Source organism: Aspergillus luchuensis, chromosome 7, assembly GCF_016861625.1.
Source record: "Aspergillus luchuensis IFO 4308 DNA, chromosome 7, nearly complete sequence".
Taxonomy (NCBI): domain Eukaryota; kingdom Fungi; phylum Ascomycota; class Eurotiomycetes; order Eurotiales; family Aspergillaceae; genus Aspergillus; species Aspergillus luchuensis.
Genome location: NC_054855.1, coordinates 1,819,919 through 1,836,509, shown reverse-complemented (window position 1 = coordinate 1,836,509; position 16,591 = coordinate 1,819,919). Strand labels below are relative to the sequence as shown.

The following is a 16,591-nucleotide window of genomic DNA, read 5'->3' as shown; positions in this document are numbered from 1 at the left end:
GATAGTGTGAGGAAACGAAGACCAAAGAGCGATGTTATAATAGTTATGCACCATTTATTAGTAAGCAAAAAATAATATTTATGTTCATATGTCTCGTCTCTTGATTGCTTTACTGCAACAATCAACGTTCAACTGACGAGCACCATGCTCGCATTCTAATTTGATGGAATCCTCACACCGGCTTAATTCTTTTCCCTAGGACCACTTCGGGCTCCAAATAGCCTCTCGAACGACCGGAGTATTGTTGCATCGGCTATACGGATAGGCGTGTAAGCGACACGAGGTGTCTGCTAAGTCGAAATAGGCTTGAACTCCGCCTGCTCGTCTGTCGGAGTATTCCTACCGAGCTGTTCCTTCGAGGAGTTAGAATCCACACTCCGGACCAATGTGGGAGACCCTGGAAGTCCCTTCCCCAGTTTTCGGGGATTCTCCGCGTCTGGTGCATCTGCAAATGTGGAGTTGACGGCACAAATGACGCATTGGCGGCCAATGTAGAATCTACTAGCTTGCCGTCCTCGGAAAAGAGTGAGCGATCAAGCATCATGCTATCAAAAACTTAGAAGTATTAGTATGGCTGTATGTCACTTTCAACATGGCGTTAAGGTCATTGCTTCTCTGCTGTCGACCCGATTGAACCTACCAGTGGAAACTGCAGCTTAACAATGGGGGTAAGAGCCTTCAGCTTCTTCGTTGCTGCAGCTCAGCTTTCTGCAGTGACTGCGGCAGCATCTCGTCTAACTGTCGATACAACCGTTGGGCGGCTGTATGGCATGATCAATGGTTCAGCTCCGGATGTTGCGCAGTTTCTTGGGGTTCCCTTTGCAGCACCTCCTGTGAACGAGCTACGATTTGCACCTCCCCAGACGAAGCCTGCAGAGGCAATAATCGATGCCACGAAGATTGGGCCTTCTTGCCGGCAATATCCGTTGATCACAAAGACAGACCCATCTGTGTACACGTTTGACTCTCCTTGGCTACAACCATATGGACCGACATCAGAGGATTGCCTGACTCTCAATGTTTGGAGCCCATTGCATGCCGTCAATGAGACGGATGAGCCATTGCCAGTGTTGATCTGGATGTTCGGCGGAGGGTTCTACGAGGGAGGGCTCTTGACGAACGGTTTTGATCCGAGTAATTGGATCCAAAGGACACAGTCTCATATTGTCGTCGCCATCAAGTGAGTCCTTTTTCTTGTCCATTGCTTGGATCCGTTTTGTACTTGGCAACGGATGTCTCTCCTTCTCGGCCTTGCAACTGATCTCTTACAACTCTAGCTACCGGGTCAACATCTTCGGCTTTCCCAACGCTGCAGGCCTGGCTGAGACCCAGCAGAACCTAAACTTCGGACTTCTTGACCAAAGATTCGCCGTTGAATGGGTTCGTGATAATATTGCTGCTTTTGGAGGAGACCCATCCAAGATTACTCTCTGGGGCCAGAGCTCTGGAGCAGCCAGCACGGATTATTACAACTACGCCTGGCCCGATGATCCCATTGTGTCTGGCCTGATCATGCATTCAGGCAGTGTCTTTGCTACAGGTTCCAGTGTGGACTTCGAGCATACGAACTTCACCTTTGTGGCTGAGCACATGGGCTGCGGCGATCTCTCCCCTCGAGCAGAATTGGCTTGCATGAGGAACGTTAGCGCAGACTCCATCATTCAGTTTTACGAAAACTACACCTTGTACTCGACCGGTCCTACTCTGAAGTTCACAACTATTGTGGACAATGTGACCAAATTTGAGGACTACACTGCTAGGGCTAATGCAGGAAATTACTCAAAGCTTGTGAGCAGCTACCGTTCCTGATACTCGTTCTATGCTGATTGTCTTGCCATCAAGCCCGCTATTCTCGGCACCAACGCCAATGAAGAAGCCTCTTTGGTTGCTTGGGCTGGACCCCAAGGTCCAAACATGACCTACGTTCACGAAGAGACCGTGTCCACCCACCTCTGTCCGGCAAACTACAATGGGCAGTGCGTCTTTATCCACCCCATGTTTTCCGCTCAAATCTGATCGTTTATTGATAATATAGTCTTCGCTACAACACCTCATCCCTCTCCTTCCGCTTCTTCAATACGGCTAACTTCAGTAACATTTCCCCTCGACCTTGGGAAGGGGCTTACCACAGCTCCGAACTCCCCTTGCTCTTTGGCACATACTCGGAGTATGGCGGACCCGCTACGCCTTTCGAGACCGCCGTAGCATCCCACTGGCAAGATCTCTATGTTGCGTTCATGCGGGACCCGGTCAATGCGCTCCCAGCAATGGGATGGCCTGCGTATCATCCTGATGGGTATGCGATGATGTTTGCTGCCAACGGGACCGTTACGAGTCTGCTGCCAATGAGTACTTTGGAGACCCCGTGTGCTGGCATTCCCGAGCCAACTATAGGATGAATGCAGTAGCTGCACTGCCAGCAGGAGCTGGGAGAAAGCCGAATATGAGGCAGAATTGGACGAATGTACATACTCTGTCAATAGTCTACACTAGGTATATAAAGAACTGGGTTACTGAGCCAGCCCAAGGGAGGCTTGGTAGCTGGGAGGGGTACGACAAGGAGGCATGTATGAGTTTTATACCATCGCTTCATATACAGACCATCGCCAGGGATGGTAATTGATACTTGAGATAAGATCTGTTAAATACCTCCCATGTTCTGCGTATGCAAATATTAAGGCTTCGGAGTAACATTGGCATGCCCCAAATTACTTACCTACATGAGAACGCAATTTTCAGAAAGTCCACCTCCCATTTACTGTTGCTGATACTTACTCTACCAAAACATCGTAATCTACTCCCGTCTCGTGACAACAACAGGCAAGCTCCCCGTATGCGCACTAAACGTCTCCATAGTCTCCAACTCCCACCCTTCCTCCCTTAAGGTAAGATCATACCTCCAGACCAACGCCGCAATAACCAACTGCATCTGAAAATAAGCAATATTTCGTCCCAGACATCCTCTTCCTCCCTGTGAGAAAGCCAGAAACCCGCGCTGCATATCACGCGACCCAGGCTGCAACCACCGCTCAGGGATATACCGCTCGGGATCGAGACCGAAGACATCCGGATAACGGTGGACGGTATACGTGGATAGAGATACGGTAGTGCCTTCTTCTAACCACTCACCAGACACCATCATACCTCCCTTCGGGACAACGCGAGGAAGACCACCGGGGATGGAGGGACGAAGACGTAGGCCTTCATCTATGCAGGCACGGAGATAGGGAAGGTTTTTGACCAAGTCATATGATATGGGGTTTGATGAATCATTGTGTAGTGGAAGTGCATCTGCAAGTTCCGCACGAAGACGTCGGACTACGTGTGGATTGCTGGCGAGGTACCAGATGATGTTGGTCAGAGAGATTTCGGTGTTTCCTCCGGCAGCACTGAAGAGGTTTTGGGCCTCTGTCACTAGTTCACCCAGCTCCAAACACAGAGGTTGCTCGCGGTTTCTGTCCCAAACGAGCGTGGTCATAAGATCGTCTAGTGGCGGGAGACCTGCGTCCACTCGCTCAATGTCCATGCTTACTCGTTCGCGCACAAAGTGCGTGGTGATGTGTTGGAGCTGGTACCGTGCTTCCAGCCTGAATGCCAGCAGGTTAGATGCTTGAGCATGACCCTGAGCTTTGGTGCCCATCCGAGGCTGGTGGAGATGTGCAAGGCGCTACTAAGCAGATGGTGAATTTCGCCTTTGTATGGGGACCCGGACGGTGTTTTGATAGTGATACTGGTGCTGCCTCGCTCTATGAAGTGGGGATTGTGGTGGAAGAAAATGTCAAAGATGAGGTTGTACAAGAGGTGCATCATTATCTGCTTCATGTCCACTTCCTCCCCCTTGGAAGAGTCCAGTATGCGCGAGACACGCCGCAGGTGGTCTTGAACCACATGCTCGAGCTCAACGATACGTTTCTGGGAGAAGGCAATGGCAAATCGCTTTCGTTTGATACTATGGATATCTCTATCCTGAGCGTCAGATACGTTGAGGTGAGTTGAGTTGAATGTCTGGTAAAAATCATCTTTCAGTGCTGGTGTTCCGTGGCCGTAGATGTGGCGGATTGCTTCAGGCGTTGAAAAGGAGAGGTGGGTTGGCCCGACTCGAACAATGCTGCCATATTTGAGGTGTGCTTTATGAACTGCCACGGTACGTGTACGAAGATATTGCTTCCATACTCTCCAGAGATCAGTTAAGGGAGCGACTGACACTCCAGGGAAGCGCTTCAGACCTTTGGGGTCACGAAGATATGTGTATATGGGGGCGAGGACAGCCTTGAGAACGATAAGAATACTAAACACGACAATAATCTCTTTGTACATGATGTGCTGATATCAGAAGCCAAATAGCAAGCAGTATCCTGCCTCAATCTTCTGTCACGCAGCTCGATGCCAGATAAAGCTGATATACTTGCACCCTCGGCGCCGAGTTGCCTGATCGGGAACATTGCAGCAAACCAGGGCTGTCTGAGACTTCCCCGCAAAGGAAGAAAAGACCGAGCATGTCTTTCCACCATCCTCACTGCTGCCGCCTCCCGAATGCTGGAAAATGCGCAAGAAAACCTGGTAAGTTGTCTCTTGACTGCAGAGTTGTATGCTGACCGAGACAACGCAGTCTGACATGCAAATCTCGCAAGGTGCGATGTAAGGGCCCAGTGAACTCGGAGATTATGCCAGGTCTATAGAGCTGATCCCTCACAGGCGATGGAGTTCAACCTGTCTGTAGTCGCTGCTCGAAGTCAAGTCACTCCTGTCGCTACGCTCAACATCGGTCTAGGACCATCGCCTTTCGACATAGCAAATTGTCGACTCTCGTAGCTCAAGCAGAAGGATTCACCCAAAATGCTGAGATAGACGTTTCAGTCTCAACACAGCACCCTGCATCTACTCCGGTGGTGATAGAACCCACTCAAGTGCCATCAACGTCTCTATTTCCTACTGGACCGGTGGTGTTTGCTCTCCCCGCTAACGACCGAGCCCTACCGCATAATGTCATTCGCTATCCTGCCTCTGAGTCAGGAGAAGCAACATCGAGTCCATCCTTCCCACGAAACCCGTACACAGTTTCGCCGACTGCACCAATCCCCAGGCCTGGTTTCTTCTACAGACATGCGCTTCGGAGACTAACAACCATAGAGGGCGAACTATTACACTTCTTTGTGCAGAACATCGGACCCTGGGTACACCAACCATCTAATAGTACGATCATGCCCTGACAATGTAACAGCTAGATGTCACCAGCCCTGAGCGCCATTATACATATACCGTTCCTCGGTATCCATTCACATCCTTTGCTCTCGCAGAAAGCAAACCTAACAGCAAACCACAGACTATCGCTCCAATGCACCCTCCTCCACACAGCCATCATGGCCTGCTCCGCGCACATCCTCCGCCTCCTCAACCCCGAGCGAACCGAGCTGTCATCCGAAGAAGACAAATACCAATCCACATGCATCAATCTCCTCATCCCAATCCTCAACGACGTAGGCTCAGCAGTCCAGGACGAAGCCGTGCTCGCCACCATCACCATCCTCCGTATGTCCGAGCAATACGACGAATACCACATAGACCGCCAATGCCACCTAGTCCCAGGATCATTCGCACATCTCGACCCTTCTGTGCAAGCATCCACCCGCACAGGGGGGTCTACTACAAGCGACCTTCTACTCCTACGTGCGGGCTGATATCCGCATGGCCATTCTCGGCCGCTGCAGCACTAAGATCGCTGTATCTAGCTGGCCATTGGACGAAAGCTATCCCCAGACAGATGCTGACTGGGCGAATAGGATGACGTGGCTGCTAGTTCATGCGATCAATCACTGCTTTGGTCGTGAGTGTCCGGGTTTGTTGCCGAGGGCTCAGTTAGATGAATATATCGATGACTGGAGGGGTAATGTGCCGGATACATTTGAGCCGTATTACTATGAGGAGCAGGAACGAGACACGTTCCCGGTGATTAGGTTGCTTTGTCCATGGCATGGTATGTCCTTCCCCAATGTCCCAAATCCTTGAGACTTCCCTTTTCACGTGTTTACTCAGGTAGCTAACCAATCGATCAATAACTTATGAATGAAAATATAAATAGTCGTCGGCCTCCATTTCTACCACACAGCCAAGATCCTCCTCGCGTCGCACTTCCCCCAACCATCACCACCGCACACCACCCCAGATACAAACATCAACACGAACAACACCCTAACATACCACCACCACCACCTCCTCAAAACCACCATCCTTCCACACGTCTACGCGCTCTGCGCAATATCCTTCTCAAACGACCACTTCGGATGCCGGATCAACGCCTCCCATTGTGTCGCTATGGGTGAGTATCATACCCCACCTCCTTTCCTACCCTAGGATCCAAAGTATACTACCGGTATTGTGATATAGTCAACGGATATATAACTTAGGTCTTTGAACCTACTGGAGCTAACCTTGTATGACTGTATCGCAGGAGCACAATTTCTCACCGGTCGAGGAGATCAATGGCGCGTAATAGAGTATTTCAGGATGTTGGGGACGGAGAATGCGTGGCCGAGTCGGGCGTGTTTGGATATGGTGGGGGCAGTTTAGTGTATTATTTGTTTACTTTTACTTGCTAATAGGTTATCATCTAATACATTACGTGGGTCGATTCTGAGAACGGAGTTGGATTGATTATAGGAGATGGATTATTTTGAGGAAAGCTAAGATATGATGATCTAAAGTAGGAGTAGGAGGTAGTATGCATCAAGCTGTCGGAGGATTAATGCACATGCGTGCAGTTTGACTATTCTCCGAATTGCATGTCTAAGCTGTATTTGTAGATCGAGTTTACTTCGTATTTGAATTATGACCTGGATGACAATCTGATACCTCAACAGCTACCGTTACCTATCTCTCTCACTCTATCTTATCATGTACACCACATCACACAACCACCATCACTACCAACTCCCTATCCGCCAGCGGGAGGGCTCGAGTTTCTGAATAAGAATACCCTAGGCATAGACATGAACAAGAAAGAAAAAAAAAAACAATGCCAACCTTGACACCAATCTATACGCCCCGTGAACGCGACAACCCAATGAACGAAAGTATAACAAACCAAAAATTGAAACCCAAGTGCTTAGCACGGATACACTCCACACCACCTCTATTTGTTGTGTATCAAGAAATTGCGGAACGAATCCCAGTGGTCGGAGTCGGCGTAGCTGCAAGAGTCAGTATATAGCCACCTAGACGGCCTTTCGCAGGCCACTAGAACAGTAAAGAGGACGTACATATACACCATACTGCTCCTCAAACTCGACATCAGGGTATCTGGGTGCCACCGGAAAATATACATGACAAAGGCCCATGTCAAACTGGCGAATACTGGCCAGGCATTACTCTCCATCTTGGATCTCGCATCCGGAGTAATCGACGACGACAGCGGGTGCATGTTGGGCCGGACGGCCAGTTTGGCCATTGCGAGCATAACGCGCGCGAAGACGTAGATGACGATCTGGACTCCCGTTAACTTCTGATCATCGCCCCCGGCGTCGTGGGATTCCTACCTGTTGCGTAATGCTCGTCTTGTGTCTTCCAAAGACCACGTACCCTCCTACCAACCCAGCCATGAAACTATCGTATCTGCCTTCCTTTCCGCCAGTGGTGGGGTTTATATTGCGAAGTGCGAGCATGACGCCCTTCCAGATGAGTGCGAAGGTGGCTAGGTTGCGAGCGTGTTGACGGGTAGCTTTAAGAACGAGCTTGACCTTTTCTCGAATTCTGTATCAAGAAACATCGTTGTTGTTAGCTTTCGTGGTCTTCAACCGTGCTGACTGGGAGGAATACCCATGGAGAGGGGGGGAAAGAGGGACAGAGGAATGCGGGCACTCACGTTCCGGAACGGAAGAGGAAGATCATTCTGCACAGAAAGCACATAACTGATTAGCTCTGACCTATACCATAACCTGCTATAATAACAAGGGTAGTATGATATGATATGCATACACTAAAGCATGCGGAAACCGCACTTTGGCACCGTAGACGGCGCCATTGCGCACACCTTTGACGAGAGCTAAGAGCGGCGCAAGATCGGGGTTTGTGACTAGTGAGTCAAGACGGGACTGTATTGCGGTCAAAATCATATTTATCTCAAGTTGATTCAAGCTTTTAAGGTCTGGCTGTGTTGGAATGAACAACCGGCTTCATAACTCACCATTAGAGCATCCATCTTGTTCTTTCTTGTTTGGTCGTCGGACCTCGGCACGGATCCGGTGAGTGAGCGCGGAGGTTAGTAGGATGAGGGAGTTTATTTCACGTCCGGACAGCTTCCAAGAGCAGGGAGAGTATGCAGCCGCAGTCGCCAGGAGCACTGCTTGCTTGCTTCATAAGGGAGGGAGTGGCAGGGGAGCATGGCAAGTAATGATGGTGGGGGAAAGGAAAGGAAAGTCGGCATTTAAGGAAGGGAAGCAGATCCGCGACGAGCTCCAAAGATCCTCGGCATGTGAGAGCCGAACGTCATGTCACGTGGACACACCGGAATAGAGAAGAGTAGTAGGATTAGTTGCATGTTAGGTTGATGAAGATTTATTGATCATATATTTTGAACAGTAACAACTTTTTGCATGTCTAAAACATCATCACATATCAACAATACCGGTCCGAGCGAGCTGCTTTGACCTCAGTCAAGAGTGAAATCCAAACCCCCGGAACGCCGATAGAGAGGTAGACTATACTAGATAGTAGATAGACAATAGTAGACGACAGTATGCGCATCAAAGAAATGAATAAACTGTAGTGTGATCAAGCACATCAGGCCGTCTTCGTCCGCTTGCGTCCCTCATCCTCCGAAATCTCATCCACATCCATCATATCGGCATCACCCTCCTCATCATCCGACTCGACACCAGCACGACGCTTCAAACCCTTCATCTTACGAGTCTGCAGACCGCTAAGATCCTGCTTACCCAGATGCACGCGACCGATCTTATCACCGATCGAATCCAACCCAATGTTCTTCTTGAGCTTGATCTCCTCATTCGGCCGCTTACCCTGCTTCATGGCCTCCTTCATGACCTCCCTCGGCGCCTCTTGCAGACGTCCAACCTTGAAGTCAAACTTAGGACCAATCTCATCCAACTCCACACGAGGCAACTTATGCCCACTGCGCTTCGTCCGCAACTTGTACCAGCGAAGGTGCACAACAGGCGCCAGCCCGTCCGTGGCCTCCTCCGCGCCAATCATCAACACATACTGCAGACCCTCAACATCAATCTTATCACTCGTCTCTCCCTTGAACATATCCACAAACATGCTCTTCAGCATAACATGCGCCGTCGACGTCTCATCATCCCAAGCACTGCCCGAGAACAACAGCATCGGCCGCATGCCAATACCAATCTGCAGACTCTCCAACCCAGCCGTCTGGTCCTGATTCGGCAACAACAACAGCTCACACATATCCAGGATCTTGGAGTTGAACACCCGAGCCAGCGTCACGCAGTTAGGGCGCTTCTTGTTGCTGCTTCCGAACACGACCATGCCGCACTCGTTCTTGTCGGCCAAAAACTCCAGGCTCTCAACGCTCTCGAACGGGTGGATGTTGGCATTCTTCTTGTGGAATAGAACCGAATTGGGCCGAGTCAGTGAGTGGAAGGTCTTCAGCACCGTGTGCAGCGGTTGAGGGCATTTCGATCCGTGAAGGAGAAGAGTCCGTTTCGGGGGCTCGATAAGTTGCGGCTCTTTGGCTTTGAGGATGCGCGCGGTGCGCGCGTTCTTAGGTTTTCTGTTTTGATAGAATCCATTAGCCGTATTCAAAGTAGTAGTAGATTATGGTATCAACGTACACTTCTCGGAGCATCTTGGCGGATGGGACGAGATTGGGGGGCAGTGGAGGAGATTGAGAATGCTGGAGTTCGCTGCGGAAAATGAAAAAAGGCGGAGCAAAAACTTTTGGCGGATGGGGCTTGGCATCGCTTATCGATAAGCTTATTGTCTCCACGCCAACATCAATGCTCCTGCCTGCCAGTTAGGATACATCTATTTCTATCATATTTACTTAGATATTCTCTTTATTGGTAGTGAAATACGGTGTGCTCTGAAAGAAAGTTATGTGACATAAGTATTCATTACCAATAAGGGAGTGTAATCGGGTCACGTGCAGCCACTACATACAAGACATACAATATCATCGAAATGAACAAAAAGAAAAACTGTTATTTTGGTGTCTAAGTCCATTGTATGTGTATCACTGATATCTACTCAAAGCCCATCAACTCAGAGCATCTACTCCAACCGCAGCTTCTCGAACTCGCGGATCTGCTCCTCCAACCGAGCGGCCTCGCTCTCGGCATCGCGGAGCTTCTTCTGCTCGGCCTCGCGAACCTCGGGCTTGGCCTTCTCCCAACCAGCACTGCTGATCAGCTTCTGCTGGCGACCAACGGTCTCGCGAGCCTTCTCAAGACTGGCCTTAGCCTTGTGCTCCTGCTCAAGGGCCACCTCCTTGGACACACGGAGGTAGACGGCCGCCTGGGAGCTGACAGGAGCCACAACGCAGCCCGACGGGGGAACGGTGTTCTCAGGGCCAAGCACGCTGAGATCGCCCAGGAACTTACCACCAAGCGACTTGATGCTGGTGAGCTCGTCGGAGATGGTCTTGTAGCTGGTGGCGTCGTAGGTCTGGATGACGACATCGGCCTTGGTCTTGATCTCATACTGGGCCATGATGGACCGGACAGCCTTGGAGGTGTTGAGAATCAGCTCGTAGGCAGTCTCGGCCTCGACGTCATCGAACTCGGGAGTGTACTCGGGGTACTTGGCCTTCATGATCGAGATCGTGGCATCGCCCTCACGGCGGGGGAGACGTTGCCAGAGTTCCTCGGTGACGAAGGGCATCATGGGGTGAATGAGGGTCAGAGCACCCTCCAGTGCAGTGTAGAGGGTCTGCTTGGCAGACTCCTGCACCTCAGCGGGGACGTCCTCTGCCAGGAGGAACTTGGAGTTCTCGATGAAGACGTCACAGAGTTGGCTGTACCAGTACTGGTAGACGATCTGAGCAGACTGGGAGAACTCGCGCTGCTCCAGGGTCTCGTTCATCTCCTTGGCAGCCTGGTTGAACTTGTGCAGAATCCAGCGCTCAGACAGAGACTCCTTGCCGGTCTTGGTAGGGGTAGCCTTGGGCTTGAAGTTGTCGCCCAACTTGCCAAGCACGAACTTGGTGGCCTGGTAGATCTTGTTACAGAAACGGCGGTAACCGTGAATGACCTGGACGTCGAACGCAATATCACCACCTACATAATGGATGTTAGCAAGAGTTTCTTTTGCTTTGAGTTTAGTGGGTGAAACGTACCGCCAGTAGTGTAAGAAACCAAGGCGAAGCGCAGAGCATCAGCACCACACTCGGGAATACCCTTGGGGAAAGCCTTCTTCTGGTACTTGGTAGCAGTAGCAACTTCCTTCTCGGCGAGGTTACCGGTGAGCAGCTTGGCGTGGAGTTCCTGGAGCTGGATACCCTCCATGACATCCAGAGGGTCAACAACGTTACCCAGAGACTTAGACATCTTGCGGCCCTCGGAATCACGGATCAGAGAGTGGCAGTACACCTCCCGGAAGGGAACCTGGCCGGTCATCTTAATACCAAGCATGATCATTCTGGCAACCCAGAAGAACAGAATATCCCAACCAGTCTCCAAGACGGAAGTGGGGTACAGGTTCTCCAGGTCGTGGGTCTTGTTGGGCCAGCCCAGGGTTGAGAACGGCCACAGTCCAGAAGAGAACCAGGTATCAAGGACATCAGGATCCCGGACCAAGCTGAACTTCTTGCCAGGGAACTTGGCTTCAGCCTTCTCCCGGGCAGCCTCCTCGGTGCGGCCAGTGACCCAGCGCTCGCCATCGCTGTCATCGTTCTCCTCACCCTCGATCTGAACGAAGTAGGCGGGAGCCTGGTGACCCCACCAGAGCTGACGGGACAAACACCAGTCGTTGATGTTGGTCATCCAGCGGTAGTAGCTCTTCTCAGCAGACTCGGGCTTGATGACAATCTCGCCCTTCTCAACGGCCTCGAGAGCCGGCTTGGCGAGACTCTCCATCTTCATCCACCACTGGGGCTTGAGGATGGGTTCGATAACATCGTTGGACTTGGCGCAGCGAGGAATCTTCATGGGGTTGTTCTCCCACTTGACGTACAGACCCTTCTCCTTGAGCATCTCGATGACCTTGTAACGGGCGTCGAAGCGCTTCATGCCAGCGAAGGGACCACCCTTGCTGTTGAAGGTACCATCGTCGTTCAGCACAGAGATGAACTCGAGGTTGTGGGCCTTTCCACGGTTGAAATCGTTGAAATCGTGGGCGGGGGTGATCTTGACGGCACCAGTACCGAACTCGGGGTCGACATCCTTGTCAGCAACGATGGGCATCAAGCGGTCAACGAAGGGGTGGCGAGCGTTCTTGCCGACCAAGTGGGCGTAGCGCTTGTCGTCGGGGTGGACAGCAATACCACTGTCACCGATCATGGTCTCGGGACGAGTGGTGGCGATCTCGATACGCTCGGTCTTACCATCGACATCGACCTCGTAGCAGAAGTGAGTCAAGACACCGAACTCGATCTTCTTGTCGTAGCCCGGCACGTCGAGGAGAGTACGACCCTCAACCTCCTTGTTCTCAACTTCGAGGTTGGACAGAGAGGTGTTCAGAGCCACACACCAGTTGACCAGGCGGTTGGCACGGTAGATGATGCCCTCCTCGTGGAGGCGAACGAAAGTCTCCGTGACGGCGGCGGACAGGTTGGGGTCCATGGTGAAGGCCTCGCGGGTCCAGTCGAAGGAACCACCGACTCTGCGAAGGGCGTTCTTGATGTTGGCATGGTATTCCTTCTTCCAGTCCCACACGCGCTCGAGGAAAGCCTCACGACCCAGGTCGTGACGGGTCTTCTTCTCCAACTTCCAGAGCATCTTCTCGACGACACTCTGGGTGGAGATACCGGCGTGGTCCATACCGGGCAGCCACAGGGTAGTCTTGCCCTTCATGCGCTGCCAGCGGATCATGGTGTCTTGGAGGGCGTTGGTAAGGGCGTGACCCATGTGCAGAGCACCGGTCACATTGGGAGGAGGGATGGGAATGACGAAGTAACCTTCAGGCTTGACCTTGTTGTCCGAGCCGAACTCGGGCTTGAACAGGCCGCGTTCCTCCCACCATTCGTAACGGCCAGCCTCGATAACCTTGGGGTCGTACGCATCAGTAGTCTTCTCCTTCTCGACCTTAGGCTTCTTCTCGGCCTTGGGGGCGGCAGTCTTCGCAGCAGCGGCCTTGGCCTGCTTCTCGGCGAACTTCTTCGCCTTCTCGGCCTTGCGACGTTCACGCTCCACTATAGATATCCAGCGAGTTGTCAGAATGTTGTTGCATCAGGATGTCGGGTGGTGGCAGGACCGTATGGTCCTATGGTCCGGAGGATGGTTACGTACGTTCCTTCTCGCTCTTCACCTTCTGGCCCTCGGCGGGCTGAGCGGCAGCATTGGCATCCTGGTTCCGCAACTGGTCGTCGGCCTGGGGAGGAACGTCGACGGGAGCCTTGGGCTCACCAGCTAGAGTAGGCAACGGGTGGTCAGTCAGTCAGTTATTCACATTGAGCCCCTGCGGGGTGGGATGGAACGATAAGAGGGGAGGGAGGGAGGAGTAGTGGGAAGGCGACAAAGGAACGTACTCGGGTTTTGGGGAGCAGAGGGCTGGGCCATTCTGGAAAATGGACGATATAGAGAAAGGGGAGGAGGGAATCTCCAAGGCGCCGATCGCGCCACGAACCGACGGATAAGTATCTTGACCACCGGTGACTCAAACGGCGATAGAGAGAGCAAGAGGGGGAGGGGTTGGGTCGTTGTGCGAATGCGGGCAATTAAATTTCCTGGCGCAGAGCAAAAGATCGGAACGAATCAGAGCATCCGGGTGCGGGGCCTGAGGTCTCTTTCTCCCCCAAACAGTGGAGAACGCAGTGTGCCTTAAGTCGGAACTAAAGTAAACTGCTCGTCAGTCCCCTATGCACAGTGACAGATGTCAGAAATTGGACTGGAACTACCCTCGGTTTTTATGTTGGACAGCGATTGGGGATTCGCAATGTCGTCTTCCTTTTTTGTGACTCATCTGCTAGTCACCTCCGCGGATGAAATCCTGCACGTCCTGCGCCGGTTTGAGTCAATGCTCGGGTCACGTGAGGGCACGGCCAGACCGTCGCTCTACTACTTTATTTGATATCAGACAATCACAACTACAACAGGATGGACTACGTCTTTCCTCCAGTCACATCATATGGTGCCTTTGGTAGAGCCTGTGCATACGTCATCTAGTCTGTCGAAAGGCATCTTTTGCTCTATGTAGCCTCCAGCACTCCGCGAACCCAGGCCGGTCTCCCAAAGTGCCGGCCCTAGTCCATTAACACCCACCCATGGAGAGATCGGAATCAAGATCAGATGAGCACCAAAGATAACTAGTCCTCACGCCGATGTCAATGACGTATCAAACTGGAATTTGGCATGCAGATTATGGGAGAAAACGCCAGTAAAATGGCAAACGCGATAGATTGAATTGCAACGCAGACACATGTAAAACGAGATCCCATCAACACCAGACCAACTAGTCACGCGGAAAAACGGAAACGAGAAAGGCGCAGAGTATGGGGAAAGGTTATATGGTTACGCAGGTTCAAACAGGGGAGCGAAAGTCCTTCCCACTCTAAACACCGTCTCATAGATTCCACTCACGGGGTATGCCAAGAGGATTGAGTCGAGATATATTAGGCGTATGTCATCTGTCATCATCGTCGTCTCCGTATGCCATAACTCATCGCACCCGTGGCGCTTTCATTCATGCCACGACAAACTTCCCCCCGGCCCTTGCGGCACAATGTTTTGTGACGTTTTTATAGTATTAGATCCAGCATCCCATTCCAGACACAGACTAACTCAACATCCGAATCAAATCTCGTTATCACATCGGAGAACGACACTGGAAAAAATGGCTCGCTGCAGCGAGGATACCGATGCAGGGGTATGAAAATAGTCCTATCAGCACACGTTCAACTCTTAGGCAGTCGTGGTGTTGTTCCGGGCAGCCTGAGCCTCGGCCGCCCGCACGGGGGCGAAGTATGGATGAGCCATGGCCTCCTGGGCAGTAAGGCGTTCCTGGAAATCATCAGCAGGTGGATCCTCCTCGAATAGGGGGGATATTTCATACAGCATGGTCATAGCGGAGTAGTTTGTCCAAAAAGTCAATCGCTTCATCGCTGACGAAGCGCTGGTTCTCAGCATTTACAAACGAGAGCCAAGGCTTCCGGGGAAAGCGAGAAAGGATCTCATCATATTGAGGGTCCAGCTCAATCTCATATTTGTCCAGGTACTCGAACAGCTCCTCGGTACCAAGCACCTTGGCGATCTTCACCAACTGGTCGGAGTTGCTGTTACCGTGGAAGAAGGGCTCCTTGCGGAAGATCATGGAAGCAAACATAGCTCCCAGGGACCACATGTCCAGAGAGTAGTCGTATTCTTGGAAATCAACAAGAAGCTCAGGACCCTTGAAGTAACGGGAAGCGACGCGGACGTTGTATTCCGTGCCCTTGTGGTAGAATTCGGCAAGACCCCAGTCGATAAGGCGGAGCTATCCATATCAGCATAATGCCGGCGGAAATTTGAGCGGAGACCTACCTTGCGCTTCTCATGGTCAATCATGACATTGTGAGGCTTCACATCCCGGTGCATGATACCCTTGCTGTGGCAGAAATCCAGGGCCTTCAGAAGCTCGAAAACATAGTAACGGACATCATAGTCGGAGAACCGCGGGTAGAGAGTCCGGAAATCCGTGTTGTTGACATATTCGAACACCAAGCTTGGCGTCTTGCTCTGACTGTCGCGAACCACGTCCAACAAGGCGACCACATTGGGGCCACCCGCCAGGTTCTGAAGGATCTTGATTTCACGCTTAATCTTCTTCTTCTTGACCGGCTTGAGTACCTTGATGACGCATTTCTGGTAGTTGACAACGTTGATGCCCTCGAACACTTCGGAGTACTTTCCGCGGCCTGTTCCAAATGGTGGTTAGCACAAAACGTACACAATTCATTCGCCGTGCGGCCGGACGACGTTTTTGGTGTATTTGCGGGTAGATGACGGCCGGTCGTATTGGCCTTACCGATCTTGCGGACCACCTCGTAATTCTCCAAAACACCCCAGGAGATGTTCACACTGTCATAGTCCCAGTAGGACCGGGGCATGTGTTCGTTAACATCGGCATAGACGCGCGCCATGTTGATGGCGGCTGGCAGGCAGATCCGGAGTCAGCCCACAATGAAACGTATATCGATGATAAAAAGCGGCGGGGTAGGAAGGGCGGCGAGCGAAGAGGCGTCGTCGCGAGGGGAGAATTGCGATGGAGGGGACAGACAACAGCAGCTGCGAGGCCAGGTATGGTGGGGGCCTATGTCAAGAAGGCAGCCGTGCTATCGTCCGAAGCCAGCGATTAAGGGGAGGGAGGAGGGAAGAGGTGAAGGTCGAGTATAGACTGTCTTTGGGGATGGAGATCAGAATGGGCTTAGGCTAGTAAGAGCGTTTCGCTCCGCCTTTGCAGTCACGGGACTCCCGTTCGTTGA

At 51.8% G+C, this 16,591-nt stretch overlaps 7 protein-coding genes across 7 annotated transcripts; 2 read left to right on the top strand and 5 right to left on the bottom strand.

The window, feature by feature from the left end:
- Positions 1 to 662: 662 nt before the first annotated feature.
- AKAW2_70640A (uncharacterized protein) lies at positions 663 to 2,399 on the top strand (the record flags this gene model as incomplete). Its single annotated transcript, XM_041683244.1, has 4 exons — positions 663 to 1,180; positions 1,278 to 1,788; positions 1,843 to 1,976; positions 2,036 to 2,399. The coding sequence occupies 4 exons, from the start codon at positions 663 to 665 to the stop codon at positions 2,397 to 2,399; spliced, it is 1,527 nt and encodes a 508-aa protein (XP_041547524.1).
- A 395-nt stretch (positions 2,400 to 2,794) lies between these two features.
- AKAW2_70639S (cytochrome P450) lies at positions 2,795 to 4,317 on the bottom strand (the record flags this gene model as incomplete). Its single annotated transcript, XM_041683243.1, has 2 exons — positions 2,795 to 3,587; positions 3,797 to 4,317. The coding sequence occupies 2 exons, from the start codon at positions 4,315 to 4,317 to the stop codon at positions 2,795 to 2,797; spliced, it is 1,314 nt and encodes a 437-aa protein (XP_041547523.1).
- A 226-nt stretch (positions 4,318 to 4,543) lies between these two features.
- AKAW2_70638A (Zn(II)2Cys6 transcription factor) lies at positions 4,544 to 5,678 on the top strand (the record flags this gene model as incomplete). The annotated part of the gene is made up of 5 exons (XM_041683242.1): positions 4,544 to 4,560; positions 4,610 to 4,638; positions 4,696 to 5,174; positions 5,222 to 5,268; positions 5,324 to 5,678. 5 exons carry the CDS (start codon positions 4,544 to 4,546, stop codon positions 5,676 to 5,678), a joined length of 927 nt encoding a protein of 308 aa, XP_041547522.1.
- Positions 5,679 to 7,129: 1,451 nt separating this feature from the next.
- AKAW2_70637S (Tim17/Tim22/Tim23/Pmp24 family protein) lies at positions 7,130 to 8,194 on the bottom strand (the record flags this gene model as incomplete). The annotated part of the gene is made up of 6 exons (XM_041683241.1): positions 7,130 to 7,187; positions 7,257 to 7,480; positions 7,533 to 7,746; positions 7,859 to 7,885; positions 7,972 to 8,087; positions 8,180 to 8,194. The coding sequence occupies 6 exons, from the start codon at positions 8,192 to 8,194 to the stop codon at positions 7,130 to 7,132; spliced, it is 654 nt and encodes a 217-aa protein (XP_041547521.1).
- A 581-nt stretch (positions 8,195 to 8,775) lies between these two features.
- Positions 8,776 to 9,823, bottom strand: RPF2 (rRNA-binding ribosome biosynthesis protein RPF2; the record flags this gene model as incomplete). The annotated part of the gene is made up of 2 exons (XM_041683240.1): positions 8,776 to 9,748; positions 9,810 to 9,823. The coding sequence occupies 2 exons, from the start codon at positions 9,821 to 9,823 to the stop codon at positions 8,776 to 8,778; spliced, it is 987 nt and encodes a 328-aa protein (XP_041547520.1).
- Positions 9,824 to 10,248: 425 nt separating this feature from the next.
- VAS1 (valine--tRNA ligase) lies at positions 10,249 to 13,691 on the bottom strand (the record flags this gene model as incomplete). The annotated part of the gene is made up of 4 exons (XM_041683239.1): positions 10,249 to 11,252; positions 11,312 to 13,324; positions 13,422 to 13,541; positions 13,661 to 13,691. The coding sequence occupies 4 exons, from the start codon at positions 13,689 to 13,691 to the stop codon at positions 10,249 to 10,251; spliced, it is 3,168 nt and encodes a 1,055-aa protein (XP_041547519.1).
- A 1,341-nt stretch (positions 13,692 to 15,032) lies between these two features.
- On the bottom strand, positions 15,033 to 16,249 carry CKA1 (casein kinase II subunit alpha/alpha'; the record flags this gene model as incomplete). Its single annotated transcript, XM_041683238.1, has 4 exons — positions 15,033 to 15,131; positions 15,184 to 15,603; positions 15,651 to 16,024; positions 16,135 to 16,249. The coding sequence occupies 4 exons, from the start codon at positions 16,247 to 16,249 to the stop codon at positions 15,033 to 15,035; spliced, it is 1,008 nt and encodes a 335-aa protein (XP_041547518.1).
- Positions 16,250 to 16,591: the final 342 nt, after the last annotated feature.